Consider the following 15,178-nt stretch of genomic DNA (forward strand, 5'->3'; position numbering starts at 1 on the left):
GAACAGTAAGCAGAGTGTAAAATAATGCATGCGCCGAAACTTGACCTAGTGTCTGTGAACCCTGCAAAAATGAGGCTTCACATTTATTGCGGTAAATTACCTCGCTGGAGAAAAATTGTGGAAAATTCTGCCACACACGGAGCTCAGAAAGCAGTGGTCTTGTTCACTGACACTGCCTGCAGGCTGTGTGTAAAGTGGAAACAAAGTCAACTTCACATGTCCTCATATGCTGTAAAAAATGTTGTCTAATATGGTTTTGTGAGATAATGCCAGAGTGCTCAGTGGGACTTAATGTCTGATTTCTTAAACTAGCATTTAAAGATGCAATATGGAAGAATTTTAGTTGAAAACATTGAAAGCTTTACACCAACAGCTACAGATAGCAGCAGTTAGCAGTTACTCTGGTGATATCCTGCCCCCTATTTGTCTTGAGACTGATTTCGACAGGTGGCCAACTCTTACATATAGATACATATACATATTTGAGTCCACCTGACAAATGTAAGTCCAATATGTCTGTTTTAGGTCTTGAGCGTCCCCTGAGGGAAAATATCTGGCTCTTTAGCTGCAAAATGATCCACTGTGTTCACCAGCTGGTCTCTGACTGTGTCAGTCAACCGCTTGGTGCTGACAAGATAGTGTACAGTGGGTTTTGTGGGCTTTTGCACTGAAAACAGCTGTCTGCTGCAGCTGGAAATGGCATGAAGAGAGCAGTGGCTGAACCTAAACAGAGAAGTAGCTGTTTGGCCCTGAAACCAAAACAATTAGCTGAAAGAAGCTTAAAAGCTTTATAAAGATGAGGTGAACTACAGAGTCGGACAACCATTCCCTGCGTTTTTCACTATGAACAAAAACATTCTCATTACACATACACATTTTATCCATTGTTAATAATATCAAATATTGATAACTGCAGCTTTAAATTACATGAGATGGGGTTATTCAGCTGCAGGTAAAGAGAGCCGCTACACTTTATATTGGATTAGTTAGACAGTTAAGTTGAGGTAAGAAGATCGGCATGGTTTCTGAGATGCAACCAATCACAAGAAATTGCTCAAAATTCAATACAGGCGTAGAGAAAAGTTGTGTATAACTTAAAACAAGTTTTCTTACCAACACTAAATCCAATATGGTGCTTCATCTTGGTCACAAATCTACCATTTTGCCTGTGTGAGCACTCCAGATTAAATGTTGTCCAGCCTGTATGCAGCATTAACAGAGTAGGTCAATAGGTAGCAACTGCAATAAAAAAAACACAACAACAAAGGAACACTTCAGTTTCTAATGGAGCGTTAATAATAATAACTTATGCTGTCATGGTATTACCCACATTGTTTGCATTCTCGCTGTATTTCACTGCCCATTCTACATCATGAATGGCTCACAGGCTATTCTCGCTGTATGCACACTGTATCTGCATCTCTGCATCTCATAAACTGTAGTTTACACAATGGAGCTGCTGATAAAGGCACGATTAAGCTATAAACCTGCCAACCGTTGATGTACACCAAAACACCGACTTCCTGTCTTGCTTATTGTGCTGCATTCAAGGTAAGTGCCTGAAGCCTCAAGGGGCAGCGCGACAATAACTGACCAGATTACATCACTCAGCACCCGAAGGGCACCTACCACCAAACCTCTACACACCCTCACACAATCCTGCTACATCCAGTAATGTGGCATTGTTCAGTATTGATGAGATTGACCTTGAGGATATCCCCCGCAGCTCTGCAGTGGAGACTGTCAGTCTGACGAGGGCTGCCAAGGTAAACACAGTTAATCAGCCAATCAGTTTCCTCGGTGCCAATCTGACACCTGTCTAACAAGGAGGCGGGCTGTTCTCACCTAACAGCAATTAAACCGGATCGGGAATAGCACTGGGAACACAGTGTTGGGAGCAGAGTTGTCTTCCTCCCTCCATCCTGTATTAGTCTCTGAGGCCGAGGCTGAGTCGCGTTCCTCTTTTCAGCAGGAACCCCCCGCTGGGTGAGGCATCGTTTTCAAAGAATTCAAATGTGCAGCGTGGCCCACAAGGCTTTTCTCTTTAGGTCGGGTGTGAGAACTGGTCCCACATGCTGGCTTCAATGTGTTTTTTTAAGGAGGGAAGTAGAACGACAAAGATTCGGTACAGCCCTGTGTGTCAAACGGGTGCAAATGTTGCACACATTAACCCTTGAACTTTGCTGGCTTCCCTGTGAGGGTGTTAATGTGCAGCATTCAGGTCTCCATCATATGCATTTAGAGCACTTCATTAACCATAAAAGGACAGATGGAGCATATATCCAATCCAGTGCTATTTGGGAAAATCCAAATGGGAAAAACTTGTATGCTGTGAACATATTTTTACTTTTCTTTATAAGCAATTGCATTTTGAATGTTCCCTCAGTGCCGCCTCGGACACAGAAATAGAACATTTTTGTTGTGGATTCCCTGGTGAAAGAATGCTGTGCTGTTAAAAAAAAAAAAAAAGGAGAGATTTTGGGTCCGGTTCAAAGGAGGGAATATTTGGGCTCCGTGTATCAAACTAGGAGACATTTCACCCCAGAACACAATGGATGTTGTGATGCAGCCTATCCATTGTCTATTGTCAGATTCACCCTGCCTCGCCCTGTGTTACCCCACAACACATCCCCTCCACTATTACTGGAAAAAACATCGGGTGAACCAGTGTATCCCTAAGTCTTTATGTTTTCACAAACATCCCATTAGTGAGATCTTTGTGTGGCCTCGGCCTGCGTTGCCAGGGTGGTGGGACTCGACGCTCCCTAAAAACAATTGATGAAACAGAAGATGGCGTGAAGCGTGTCCAAGAACATGGCTTCCCCGACTAGCAGGGCTTACAGAGCACATCTCCCAGTCCTCCTTTTCTCTTTGATTTGAAAGAAAAAACCCTGTCTGTCTCACTTTTTGTTCGCTCTGCAGACTGGAGGGTATATAATGGCTGGTTTTGGAAAGACACACAAAGTAACAACCACTTTAGTAACTTGCCAGAGAATTTGATAAGATTTATTATTATTCTGTGCAGAGAAGCAAAAATGATGCATAAAATCTCTTTAGGATTTCAGTAGTACAGTACTTGATTAAATTTACTTAGTTACATTCCATCACTGTATATATCCCACTGTATATTTTCAGTTTTGGTATGGCTTGATTGTATGATATTGAAATGTTGGCGTTTCCATAGACTTTTTTGCAGAAATTACCAGAGTAAGTAGAAGAAATAACCTCAGTGTTTTCCCCTCAATAAACAGTCACTCCGCACTTCAACATTAATAAATGACATGAAACTTTACACTGATATGTCCACATACTGTATATACTTTCTAGGTGTATATGTGTACAGGTAAATACACCGATCAGCTGCAACATTAAAATGACTAACAGGTAAAGTGAATAAAATTGATCATCTCATGCATTGTTGCACCTCGGGTCCTTACATTCCTTTATCTACAACTTATATTGCATTGTAACACCCTGTGTTGTAAAATGACAATAGATAAACCTTTATAGAGTCGAAGAAATAGAGTCATTAAGTAATTTGCACATCAGAGGGTTCAACAGACAGAACTGTAAGTAAGCTGCCCTTATAAAAACTGTTTTCACTTTAAAAAATAGGATTTCCCATCACTAATACACAAGTTTTCTAATCAGGCCCAACTCCATGTGTTTTAGATTTCCTTGGAGACACAGTGGATAAAGATATAAAGGGGATCAGTGAAAAAAAAAGCTATATGGTACATTTCAGAGCCCAGCAGATAATCCTAACTCATCATAACCACACTTAAAGAAAAAAAACTTCTGTTCAGTGAGCATGCTGATTTGTCATGGTTGGAGAGTATACTGCTGAACAGCTCCACTCTATGTTCACAATATGGTTTATCTTTGACAAAATATAAAAAGAAATACATGGACACGAGTAAATATACATTGAAAAACAGCTCACCCTTTGTCAAAATAATTGTAAATGAAGGCCAACAGTAGAGTCTTCCTGCTTCGACTATGAGTCAACCTGCAGAGGTTTGTCTGTAACATAACCCCACAGTTCAGTGATGTCTAATTGGAACATACGGTAAATGTATGACTGTTCCTTTCCCCTGTCTCATTACCTTGTCTCGTAGGTTCCCTCCATCCTGCCCTCCCATCCACCTGCACATTCTAACGAGGTGATCGCAGCATTCAAATACCACACTGTGATCACATCGCATGCCTGCCCCATGTGTACACTTTCCTCTCTTTGTTAGCCCACAGCCTTGCACACACATGGAGGCCCGAGCTGTTTCCTGCAGGCCAACGTAGGGAGGTGTGTTTCTAATTATAAACCTGATGCGGGGTTAAGCACTCTCTCTGCAGGCCACCACAGCCACCAGGATTTATGGTACCAAGGTCCAGCCTCCAACCCCTGAGACCCACCAGAGAGGCAAAGCTGTTCACTTTCTGCAGCTATAAATCAGGTAAGTATGGCCGGTAGCTGCCAGTCTAGGGCAAACCAGTGTTATATGCTGCAGGAGGTGAGAAAACAAATCTGCTCCCTGCACTCTTGTTTGATAGATGTGTCACTTGAATGCCTTTATTTGTGTGGGCTTCTCAAATATGAAACTTTAGATATCCTTCTCTCATAGTGTTACTTTTGGCTACTCCTGTTTATGCCACACCAAAGTCTATCGTAGAGTGAGAGAGACCAAAGTGAAGGAATCACCAGGTGCAGATATATGGGATCCAAACTGATCAGATGTCACAGCAGTTCAGGCAATTAAGTGGAAAAAAGACTTTGTCTGTTATAAATGAAGAGCAGTTTACTTTATGCCAAAAATAGTTAAAACGTACAGTTTTAAGCAATTGTACATGAGCCGTATCACTGCAAATACACAATATTTCAAACCCGTCCAGTCCATATCAGTCACTGAAAACTCAGCACGTACTATCCAAGGAAAAACTGCTGTGCATGGCATTTTTAGTACATTCCGAACCAGCTTCATTACATCCACACCTTCAGTGAATATATAGTATAACATTTGGGAAACAAAGACAGAAGTTTGACGAGAACATTGATACCACTTTCATCTCTGTGCGCTAAGAATGGAGCGAGAGCCAGGGGGAGACAATTAGCTTAGCTTAGCATGAGGCAAGAAGCAACAGGGAACAGCTTGCCCAGCTCTCTCCATTCAAAAATAAGTGTACTAGCATCTACTGTATATTCTATTGTTTTTCTGTTTTATTAATCGATCAAACAATTTATTACCATCTTCTAAATATTATTGATTCTTTTATTCCACTGAACTCCTTGACATATTTTATTTGATTGTATTTTATTCTAATTTTATTAATTACTCATGTATTTTTGTGTCGACATGTTACTGTATATTTTAGTATGCGTGCAAGGCAAGCTGTCAATAAAGTCTGAATCTGAATTTTGGTAATACTTTGGATCTTGTTTGTTTATTCCCTTATTCCCTCCCCAAAACAAAGATGTTAAAATATGAAGCTACTGTATGTGCTGTAACGATCTTTGTGAACAGCAGTTGTTACCTTGGAGTGAGCCTTTCATATCTTCAGAGGGAGCGGGCCCTCTTCTATGAAGTCTGCCATGTTGTACCATCATGTTTCTACAGTAGCTCAGAACAGACAAACCAAACACTGGCTCTAGACAGGGCCTTTCGCGTTTTTTGTATTTTCAAGCCACAGTAGGGGAAAGGGAGTCAGTTGGTAGTAATTTGCAGCCACACCGCTAGACACCAGTAAATCCGACACACTGGACCTTTCTTACATAGACTAAGAATAAGAATAAGACACAGACCTGAGAGTGGTATAAACCTTGTCATCTAATCCTCAGCAAGAAAATAAGGTTTTTATTGTCCAAAATGTGTAACTACTCCAAATGTCAACTCATTAAGAAAAACATTACTAATAAACAGTATTGTTTCGATATGTCACACAGATGTTGTGTCTCACAATGCAAGTCTGTGGATGAGATAAGTATGCATGCATATGTTACCATGAAAATAATGTGTATTGTTTAGTTCATAATAGTCACTGAGGAAATGAGCCATACATTTTGACAATGACCGGTCAAGAGGGACTGAAGCACAGTTTTGTGTAATTGCTCAAGGTCAAACGCCAGAAAAATGTCACTGAACAAAAACAAAATCCCAGAATATTAAAGGCCCACACTCTTGCTACTATCCCCGAATAGCCTTTTTTTAAAAAAACCACTATGACCTAAAATTGTGAACCAAGCCAAAATGAATCCAACTCTGGATTATTTTAGCCTAAGCCTTTTGATTATTGAAAACAAGAGGAAATCCTTCACAGACAGGGAGGTTTCCCTTTTGTGTAATAAAGATCCAAAATATTGTGCCAAAAACAATCTGGAATGTGGTAAACAATGTTAGGGAACAAACTACCCGCATGATACATGAGTGATCACCAGGATCTGGCATGGCCAGACAGTTGATCATAGCAGAGTCATGTAAACCCCAGGGAGCAATGGCCTTAGTTTAGCACTGACAGGGAGTGAGACAAACACCATGTTATTCAGGTTGCATTGTGATTGTAGTGGTCATTCATACTTAAGGGTATTACACACCAGTTCTTAAAAGCTGCATGCACCTTCCTACATATTGTTAATGACTAATGAGTCAAAGAGAAGCAGCCAAATTCTTTATAAACACAGGAAATTGTATTGAATATAAAAGCAAAATCACTCGGGTAGCACTGGAGTCGAGGTCAATGCAATATTGTTGATCATAGGAAGCTTGTCTCAGTTATTAACAATGACAAAAACAAACAGAGGTGGGTCTGTAGTTGGACGCAGTGGAGCAGGACAGCAACAAGTAGAAGTGGGGTTTTCCTACAGGGGAGCAGGGCTCTCCTGGGCCCTTCAAGACATGAAAGAAGCCCTCTGGGCTGCCAGAATCCCTTTCAATACACGGAGGTTTTGCAGAGGAAAAAACTGCGATCTGGGACCTTTGTTCCTTTGTTCATGTTCTCAAGTGTTCTTTTGGGAGTCCATAGGTGAACTGAGTGTGCTCTTTACCAAGGGTGTGACTGCACCCTTACAATAACATCCAGTTCAATCCCTATCTGCTGGACGTTTCAGGCTCAGTAGATGTATAGATTAACAGAGCCCAGTCTTGTAAACAGCGAGCCATAGGAAGACCAACCATACAAAATATGACAGGGACATGTAAACCATACAGTTCCCGTGCATTGTCAGCTGGTGCCGGTGCAGGACACATGTTTATGTCTTTGCGTCCGTGGCATCATGTTGAAGAAGCAATGAAGAGCAAAGAATGTGGTGATATAACATAAAGTGACAAACAAACATGAGGTTAATGGTGATAGATGGGGGTCGTTCCTGCAGAGTTTGGTGATACATTGTTAGAGCACATAATATTCATATGTCAGTCAAAGGGAGCAAGACAGCCTGGAGAATAACCATCATTGCAGCTGATGAAGTGAGCCAAAGGTTTACTGCTCCATCACTATAGCTGACCAGGGGCACTGACACTCTGCGCAACCGCTTAATGATGTTGTACAATACATCTCGACGTACATTACATGGAGTCTAGTGACACCTGGCGGTCTAAATGAGATACTACAATACAGAGTGTGGTGATGATGATTGAGCTCCATGCTCACCAGTGAATGTAGGTATGGACAAGGACAAGTGTGTTTGCAGTTAGGTTGGTCCTGTTAACAAAAATAAGCATACAGTAGTTTATTGCAGCCGGAGAGGATCTATATGAACCAATGAGTGAAACAAGATGAGTAGAAAGCTGGCTGTATTTGTAATGATAACCACCAGCTTTGATACCAAGATGTTTTAAACAATAAACTATAACTTTGCATCCTCAGAAAATAAATCTCTCAAGTATAAAGTGACCCGTATTTTGCACACAAATCAAAGTGTTTTTATTTGATCGTAAATTAGTTCAAACTTTCCTCAAAACAGCTTTAAAATACGTGTTTTGCTGTTTAATCACCACAGACTGTTTCAGTCATGTTGAACACAACACACATATCAGGTATCAACACATGCTTCGGATGAGGCCCGCCTTTTCTCTGTGTTGAGAAATCTGATTGGTGTAAAATAGGTGGCTCCAACCAATCAAAATGCCTCTTCTCTCAAGACGCACTCTGATTGGCTTCTTATCATAGGAACCCCGCCCCCTGTACATCGTGTCCCTGCAGTCTTTCGACAGGCTATAAAGTCGGTGTTATAACAAGGTAAACAGGCCTTTTGTGTCATTTTCTGAATACACAGTAATAACACATAGCATGTGTGTGTGTTTGCACAGACAGAGAGCGTATTTTCAAAGTCTAAATCGTGTTCAGAAACCTGTAAGTAACTGTACTTGCATAATAGCGAGGACGTGCAGTGTCAAGTGTTGTAACTGTTCACCTGAATGTCATCTCTTCGCGTCGACTTGTTTCTAATACAGCGCAATATTTTGACAGAAAAAACTCAAAAACTGTTATGTACGACTGTTATTCAGATAATGTTTTAGAGCTACAATGCAGTTATCTGTCATTTAATGTAGCTAACGTGCTTACAGGGAATTATAAAGCATTGTAGTGAGTTTTATCTTCTGTGGTGTCAAAATAAAAGTCCTTAACTTACAAGTACCCCAAGGGCATAAAAGCCATAGTTATATAGGGGCCAGTTGATTTCTACATCTCTACACATTATTGACACGTGTTATGAAGTAAAAGTGAGTTATCTTTTTCTTAAAATAATAAAACCATGTATATTAAGAGTAATCATGATGTTTTATTTTTTAGCTTTTCCTGTTGTAGTGACACAACAGTCTTTCTGCACAAGTCATGGTGTCTTATATCAGTCTTTTATGTGTCATTAACTCTCTTCTGCTTTCTTTAGGTGAAAACATTGTGACTCTACAATCTACAAGATGGAAACCAAGGTGACATCAGAGCCCAAATCCAACGGCGTGATGAATGGAGGAGCAAGGATTGTTGTGGATGATGATGACGACGTTCTTAGGTATGGAGATCTGGCACTCGCACATTGTAGGAATGATTTAAATGACAGCCGAATGGCACAAGCATTCATGTCTGTCCCCTCCTTCCTTTGTCCCTTTCTCTTCCACCAAGTCCAACTGACCTGTCCGAGATATTAGCTGAGGGGACCAAGGAGGCCCACGACAGAGCAGAGAACTGCCAGTTTGTTAAAGATTTCCTCAGAGGCCGCATCAAGAAGGAGCTGTTTAAGGTTGTCACCCAAAGCTTCTTGCATTTTTGTCACTGAGGATGTTGGCAAAAATGTCTGTTGGCATAAACTTAGAAACAAACTAACAGCCAGTACAAGTAAAAATAACAGTATCAACATGCACTATCGGGTTAATCAGTTATTTATGACTGTTTTGATAATGGATACAACCTCTCTCTCCACTTTTGTGGTTTCAGTGTATGTTACAGTTCCCTTTCAGTGATTTTATAGCCATGACATTCGATCAGAAACTGAACTACCGAGAAATGAGCAAAATGTAACTTTTAACAATTTGAATATTAAAGTCACCAGTTTGATCCAAAAGCCAGAAAAAGGCATATTAGACATTTCAGTTCACATTTTATCTGTGTCCGTCTCACATTTCTGCCTCTCTGTCTCTGTTGCCAGAGAGGCACAGCAGCTCTATACTTCGTCTACTCGGCCATGGAGGAGGAGATTGAGAAGAACAGAGACCACCCTGACATCGCCCCGATCTATTTCCCCACAGAGCTGCACCGGCGTGAGGCCCTGGCCCGGGACCTGGAGTACTTCTATGGAGAGGACTGGGAGAGCCAGGTCAGCATAAAGCACACAAAGGCTACATGTCAGTCTCAGAACATAACATTTTGAGCCTCAGACATGAACTAGTGCAACTTTAAGCCTACTGACATTCATAGTGTTCTCTCTCTCACAGATCAGCCTCTCTGCAGGCACCAAGCCTTATGTGGACCGCATCCATGAGGTGGGAGAGCAGGACCCGTTGCTGCTGGTGGCCCACTCCTACACCCGTTACATGGGTGACCTGTCAGGCGGACAGATCCTCAAGAAAGTGGCCCAGAGAGCACTGAAGCTCCCCTCGACAGGAGAGGGTCTCAACTTCTACCAGTTTGAGGGCATCCACAGTCACAAGGGCTTCAAGCAGCTTTACCGAAGCAGGATGAACGAGCTGGAGCTGGACGCTGAGTCCAAAGAGAGGATTGTGGACGAGTCCAACCGAGCCTTTGGCTTTAACATGATGGTGAGGGAGCAGGGAGGATGGGTTGGGAGAGTCCTGACGACAGTTGTTCACAGTAAACAGCATGATAGAGAAACACAAGGCAGAAAAAAGACAAGAAGACACATTGTTTGGGGAGGGGAAAGATAAAGCTATGACAAGAATCTACTTTTATTCTGAAAACAGGTATTCACAGAGCTTGAGGATATTGGGAAGACCGTCAAAGACGAAGTCCAAGATGCAGGTTTGGGACACAGTCATGCAGAGATCATGGATGGAGGTGATATCAACAAGTGCCCGTACTACGCAGCAAAGATGGGTAAGACATTAATTGAAGGATTCAGGTCTGAAAGAAGCAGGCATTCCTAACATTATCTACACTAGAGAAATACAGAGGGAAAAAACATTGCTTCCTGAACGTCACATCACTTCAGTAGACTGGATTTCTAAAATATTTTGAAACTTATTTTCCCATATATTCAGTACTTGGCAATAGGGCCATTTGACTTAGATGTTTTTGAGCTTGTGAGCTTAAGCATGAACTTTGAATTGTATGTCATTGTCTAAATGTCTAAATGTCATTGTCTTTTAGAAAAGGAGAGTAACCTCAAAACCTTCAGCTTCAATATGAGAACATTTGTACAAACACGCCCCTCGGCATGTTAGAGATAGTAAAAAGATTAAACTCAGGCCACTTGAATTATGCACTTATAGTGGAGCATGTGCAGTAGTGAGGTGAATGACACTGTAGCTGCACTGAGGAGGCTGAAATCCCTAAAATGACTTGTTGATGATGACTTTCTTTTTGCTCTTTCTGGCCTCATTCCTTTATTCTTTTTGTCTGCTCCCCATCTCGTCATCTCCACAGTTGCCAGCGGGAATCCCAGTCACGCATGCCAGTTAGCCATGATGCTCCTCAGACATCCACCCTGTCAGATGGCTCTGGCCGCCTGGGTGGCCTTCCTCGCTGGTTTCACTGCCTGGTACCTCATGTGAGCTCGTTCTGCCAATCACCTCTGAGGAAGGAGCAGAGGACACTGTTGCATCCTGCCAAACTAAACCTCTTTGCTTTGAATGTTTTGGTTTAAATACCTCAGATACAGTATTTATTTCTTCTTATTTTCCCTTGTAGCAGTGAACCAGCTTTTGGGATTATGCAGATGTAGTTTGACCATGAAGACACAACAGAGACTTTATGATGCATTTGTTATTTATGAAGTATGCATTGATAATATGAACGTGGTTAAAGACATTTTACCATGCAGAAATATTGAAGGCATTCTCTTCCTTCGTGTGATTTTGAATGTTATTAGCTGTTTCATTTCAAAGATACACGGATGCACAAATGTGTGTATACTTGTTGTGTTGTGCCTAAACAAGTGTTATCAGTAAAAAAAACAAATGGTGAACCCCATTTGGTTTTTGTGTCCTTACAAGTAACTGAAAGTACTGTCTGCTTGTTTTGCCCTTTGGTTAAAGTAAAAGCACACTACAGGAACTTGATTGGGGAGATAAAGGATGGGATCAGTTGAGTAAGCAGTTGAGAGCGGATGTGTCAAACATTCAGATACAGAAGAACCAGAGACAACTAACAAGGCGACGAAGACGCAGACTGATGTTAATGTGAGGAGACAACAAAGTCACTTGATATGAATCACATTCTAACAGTGTTGGTGTTGCTGTGGAGCTCAGGTAGGACTGGGTTGTTTATGTTGGATGTGTGAAATATTCATGGAGATTCAGCTTAATTATCAACTGCACTGAGCGAGAAAGTGTGCGTGTGTGTGACATTTTGGGAGACTGAGGAGATTTTGTCAGATTGTTACTTCTTCATAGTGCTGTTTGAGGTTTAAGACTTTTAGGCTTCAGGGTTAACGTCAGAATTAGGTTAAGGCCAAACTGACGTGATGCGTTATGTCAACCAGATGTGTGTGTGTGTGTGTGTGTGTGGGTGTTTGTAAAATCTAACATGAAATAAAAAAATAAACATACTTCCTTAAAATGGCAACATTGTTAGCCTTGATCATAACTCATAACTTAGACCTCTCAAAACCTCTAAACTAGAGGTGAGGGTTTGGACTCAAACAATAACTCAAGAAAATAACATGAACAAAAATTAGCCTAGTTTCCCTGACTCAACATTTGGAGAAACACATGTATTTGCTGTCTTGGTAAAAAGAAGTTACACAGCATTCTCATGTCTGTATGTTAGTAAGGAGGTGATTAGCTTAGCATTAAGACAGGAAGCAGGGAGGAAACTACCCTTACTCTCTCTCCAGAGTTTGAACAGTTGACTACAAGTACTGATTAACACACATCTCTTTTATATGATCTGTACACAAACTGAAATGTAAAAATGACAATGTGGCCTTTACGAGGAGTTGTGTTTAGGTATGTTTAGGTATTCCCTCTTTAGGAAGTTAACCCAGATGACATCATCAGGGTTGGACTTCAGAAAGCTTCCCCAGAGCTACAAACAATATCATACAGCTGTTTTCACAGACTAGTAGTACTTCCTGTGTCAATTTAATGTTTAAAAAAGGAACTCCACGGATTTTACATATCAGTCCATTAAGCCTACAGCTCCTGGAAAGTAGACTACTACTGCATAAGTGAAAAAAAGTTGTATGAAGCCTTTCGTGGCTCCAGAGGGACCTGTGTAAAAATTTTAAGCAAGTTCTAAGAGTCTCACTTGTAACTTTCGCACTTTTGAGCTTTAAATCAGCTTAAGTTGACGGCCCATGCCTTGCAATTTCCCCATATATAATGCCAGCACAAATGAGGGTTAATTTAGGAACAGCCCTTTGGACTGAAAGAGAAATCAAACTTTTTGAAAGAGACCACTGTGATGGTAGAGGAGATTGAAGCGAGGCAGCAACTATCATTCAGTGGTCCAAATAGACAGCTGATAGCCAAACATGCAGTTTGCAGATTGTTCATAAAGTTGCAAAGTTCACCACAGGCTTGGATGCATTTGTGTCTCCAGCTGCAACACCCCTACATAACCAGCAGGAAAATCATTCAGCAGAGTCTGTAACATCCAAGTGCTTTTCATGCTTGTTTATTCTTTGACCTTTTTCTCCTCAGGCCTCCAGGCAGAAGAAAATGATTCACCAGGTAATTTGAAAATAACAAAAAGAGAAAGTCATGTTTTACTTTCAGTCTCCTCTAATCTTTACAGACTGTATATTCATGTTGCTTACTCTCTTGTCTCCTTTCAGAACCTGGCAACATCAGGTTGATGGGAGGAGCCACCCGCTGTGCAGGTGGACTGGAAATGAAACTCTACAATGGCTGGAAACCAGTGGATGACCCTTCGTTTGGCTGGAACCTGAGAACAGCAGATGTAGTGTGTAGACAGCTGGACTGCGGATCTGTTGTGTCAGCAAAACTCAAAGACAGTTACGTAGCAAGACATGTATGGAAGATAAATGCTTACAATGTTCAGTCTAGATCTGCACTGACAGCAACTGCATCAATGAAGCCCAAATATTCCCTCACCAGCTTGGAGATCACGTGCTCAGGTAACACGATCAGTGTCACCATCCATGATGATCACCTTTAAAGTATTTCTCCTTCAAAGCCATCATTGAAACTATTTTTTCTTTTTACATGCTGTATGTTTGTATTCTTGCTTGTAGACAGTGGTGGAAGAAGTAGTCAGATCCTATGCTTAAGGAAAAGTAATATCACAATGAAAAAAGTCCTCATTCTGCCACAGAATGGCTCCTGGTGGTACGACAACAGATACTTCTGTATCTTTTATCAACAGGGTAAACAGACAGTGGCTGGGGTGGGTGTTATCTTTTAGTATCCTTTGGGCTCTGTGCAGACATCTAACTTCACCGATGTCACTGCTGCTCTGCAGATGGGTACCAGTGATGTTCTGGACCATTTTAATCACTCACTGTAGAGCCCTCCTGTCCTTGTCCATTGTTGATTTGCTCCTGATATGAACACTCATCATTGTTTGTAATGCGATGATGGTGGTGTCGTCCACATGCTTCACTCTAGAGTTCTCTTGATGTCTGGTAGTGCAGTCATGTCGTGTACGGTGTGAACAGGAGGGGGCTGAGCACACAGCCCTGGAGTGCTCCAGTATTGAACAGGTGTTGAGGAGGTGTCCAGTATCCATTTGCAGTATGTTGTGCTCAAGCTCTGAGTGTGAAGTTTTCCAATCAGCTTCATGGGTGAGATTGTATTGAATGCTAAGCTGAAGTCAACAAACAGCATTTTGATGTAGCTGTTGTTATTTTCAAAGTGTGTGAAGACTGAGTGGAGGGCAGTGGATATGTATATATAATGTGCTCTTTTGACAGCTGTCAAATACACTGACAGGCCTGAACATTAAAACCACTGACAGGTGAAGTGAATAACATTAATCATCTCGTCGTCATATGAAATGCTCTTCTGTGCAACCTTAGGTTCTCGCATTCTTGTGGATGCTTGACATGCACCCACCCAGCCACCGTTGCAGACCAAGTTCACCCCTGCACGGCAATCCCCGATGACAGCGGGTCATCCATTAGGACAATGTGCCTTGACACACGCAAAACCTGCTCAGGAATGACCCAAGGAGCGTGATAGAGCTCAAGGCGTTAACCTGACCTGCAAATTCCTCAGATCCCAATTCGATCAAGCATCCGTGGTAGCTCCTGGAAAATGTGAGATCTATGGAGGCCCCTTACAATATGATGTCATAATAAACAGATTTGGAAAGTTTTATGTCAGATCAAAAGTCATGGGGTCAATACCTGCAACAACAACAGAGTGTGGTGCAGATGAATAAGTAGTGACGTAGCTTAGCATGATATATAGTTTATTTTTAGCTTCTTTGCTGTTGGTTTGTTTGTTGTTGTTCATATTTTTCAGTCAAATTTCTGTTTGTTACTCTTGTAATAGTGCTCTCTCTCAAACTCTCTCTCTCCCTGTGCAGAGTCTGTCAGGCTGGTGAATGG

The 15,178-nt window shown here is 41.5% G+C and overlaps 1 protein-coding gene across 1 annotated transcript; it reads left to right on the forward strand.

The window, feature by feature from the left end:
• The first annotated feature begins 8,168 nt into the window (after window positions 1–8,168).
• On the forward strand, window positions 8,169–11,471 carry hmox2a (heme oxygenase 2a). The gene is made up of 7 exons (XM_073469212.1): window positions 8,169–8,226; window positions 8,879–9,001; window positions 9,112–9,229; window positions 9,635–9,802; window positions 9,921–10,244; window positions 10,407–10,539; window positions 11,089–11,471. Exons 2-7 carry the CDS (start codon window positions 8,910–8,912, stop codon window positions 11,214–11,216), a joined length of 963 nt encoding a protein of 320 aa, XP_073325313.1. The 5' UTR covers window positions 8,169–8,226; window positions 8,879–8,909; the 3' UTR covers window positions 11,217–11,471.
• The last annotated feature ends 3,707 nt before the right edge of the window (window positions 11,472–15,178 follow it).

The sequence above is a fragment of the Pagrus major genome, chromosome 1, assembly GCF_040436345.1.
Source record: "Pagrus major chromosome 1, Pma_NU_1.0".
NCBI classification, from domain to species: Eukaryota; Metazoa; Chordata; class Actinopteri; order Spariformes; family Sparidae; genus Pagrus; species Pagrus major.

Coding starts and splice junctions, on each gene's coding strand:
- hmox2a (XM_073469212.1), top strand. CDS start 8,910: ATGGAAACCAAGGTGACATCAGAGCCCAAATCCAACGGCGTGATGAAT. Junction 9,230..9,634: donor TCAAGAAGGAGCTGTTTAAG/GTTGTCACCCAA, acceptor CTCTGTTGCCAG/AGAGGCACAGCAGCTCTATA. Junction 9,803..9,920: donor GAGAGGACTGGGAGAGCCAG/GTCAGCATAAAG, acceptor TCTCTCTCACAG/ATCAGCCTCTCTGCAGGCAC.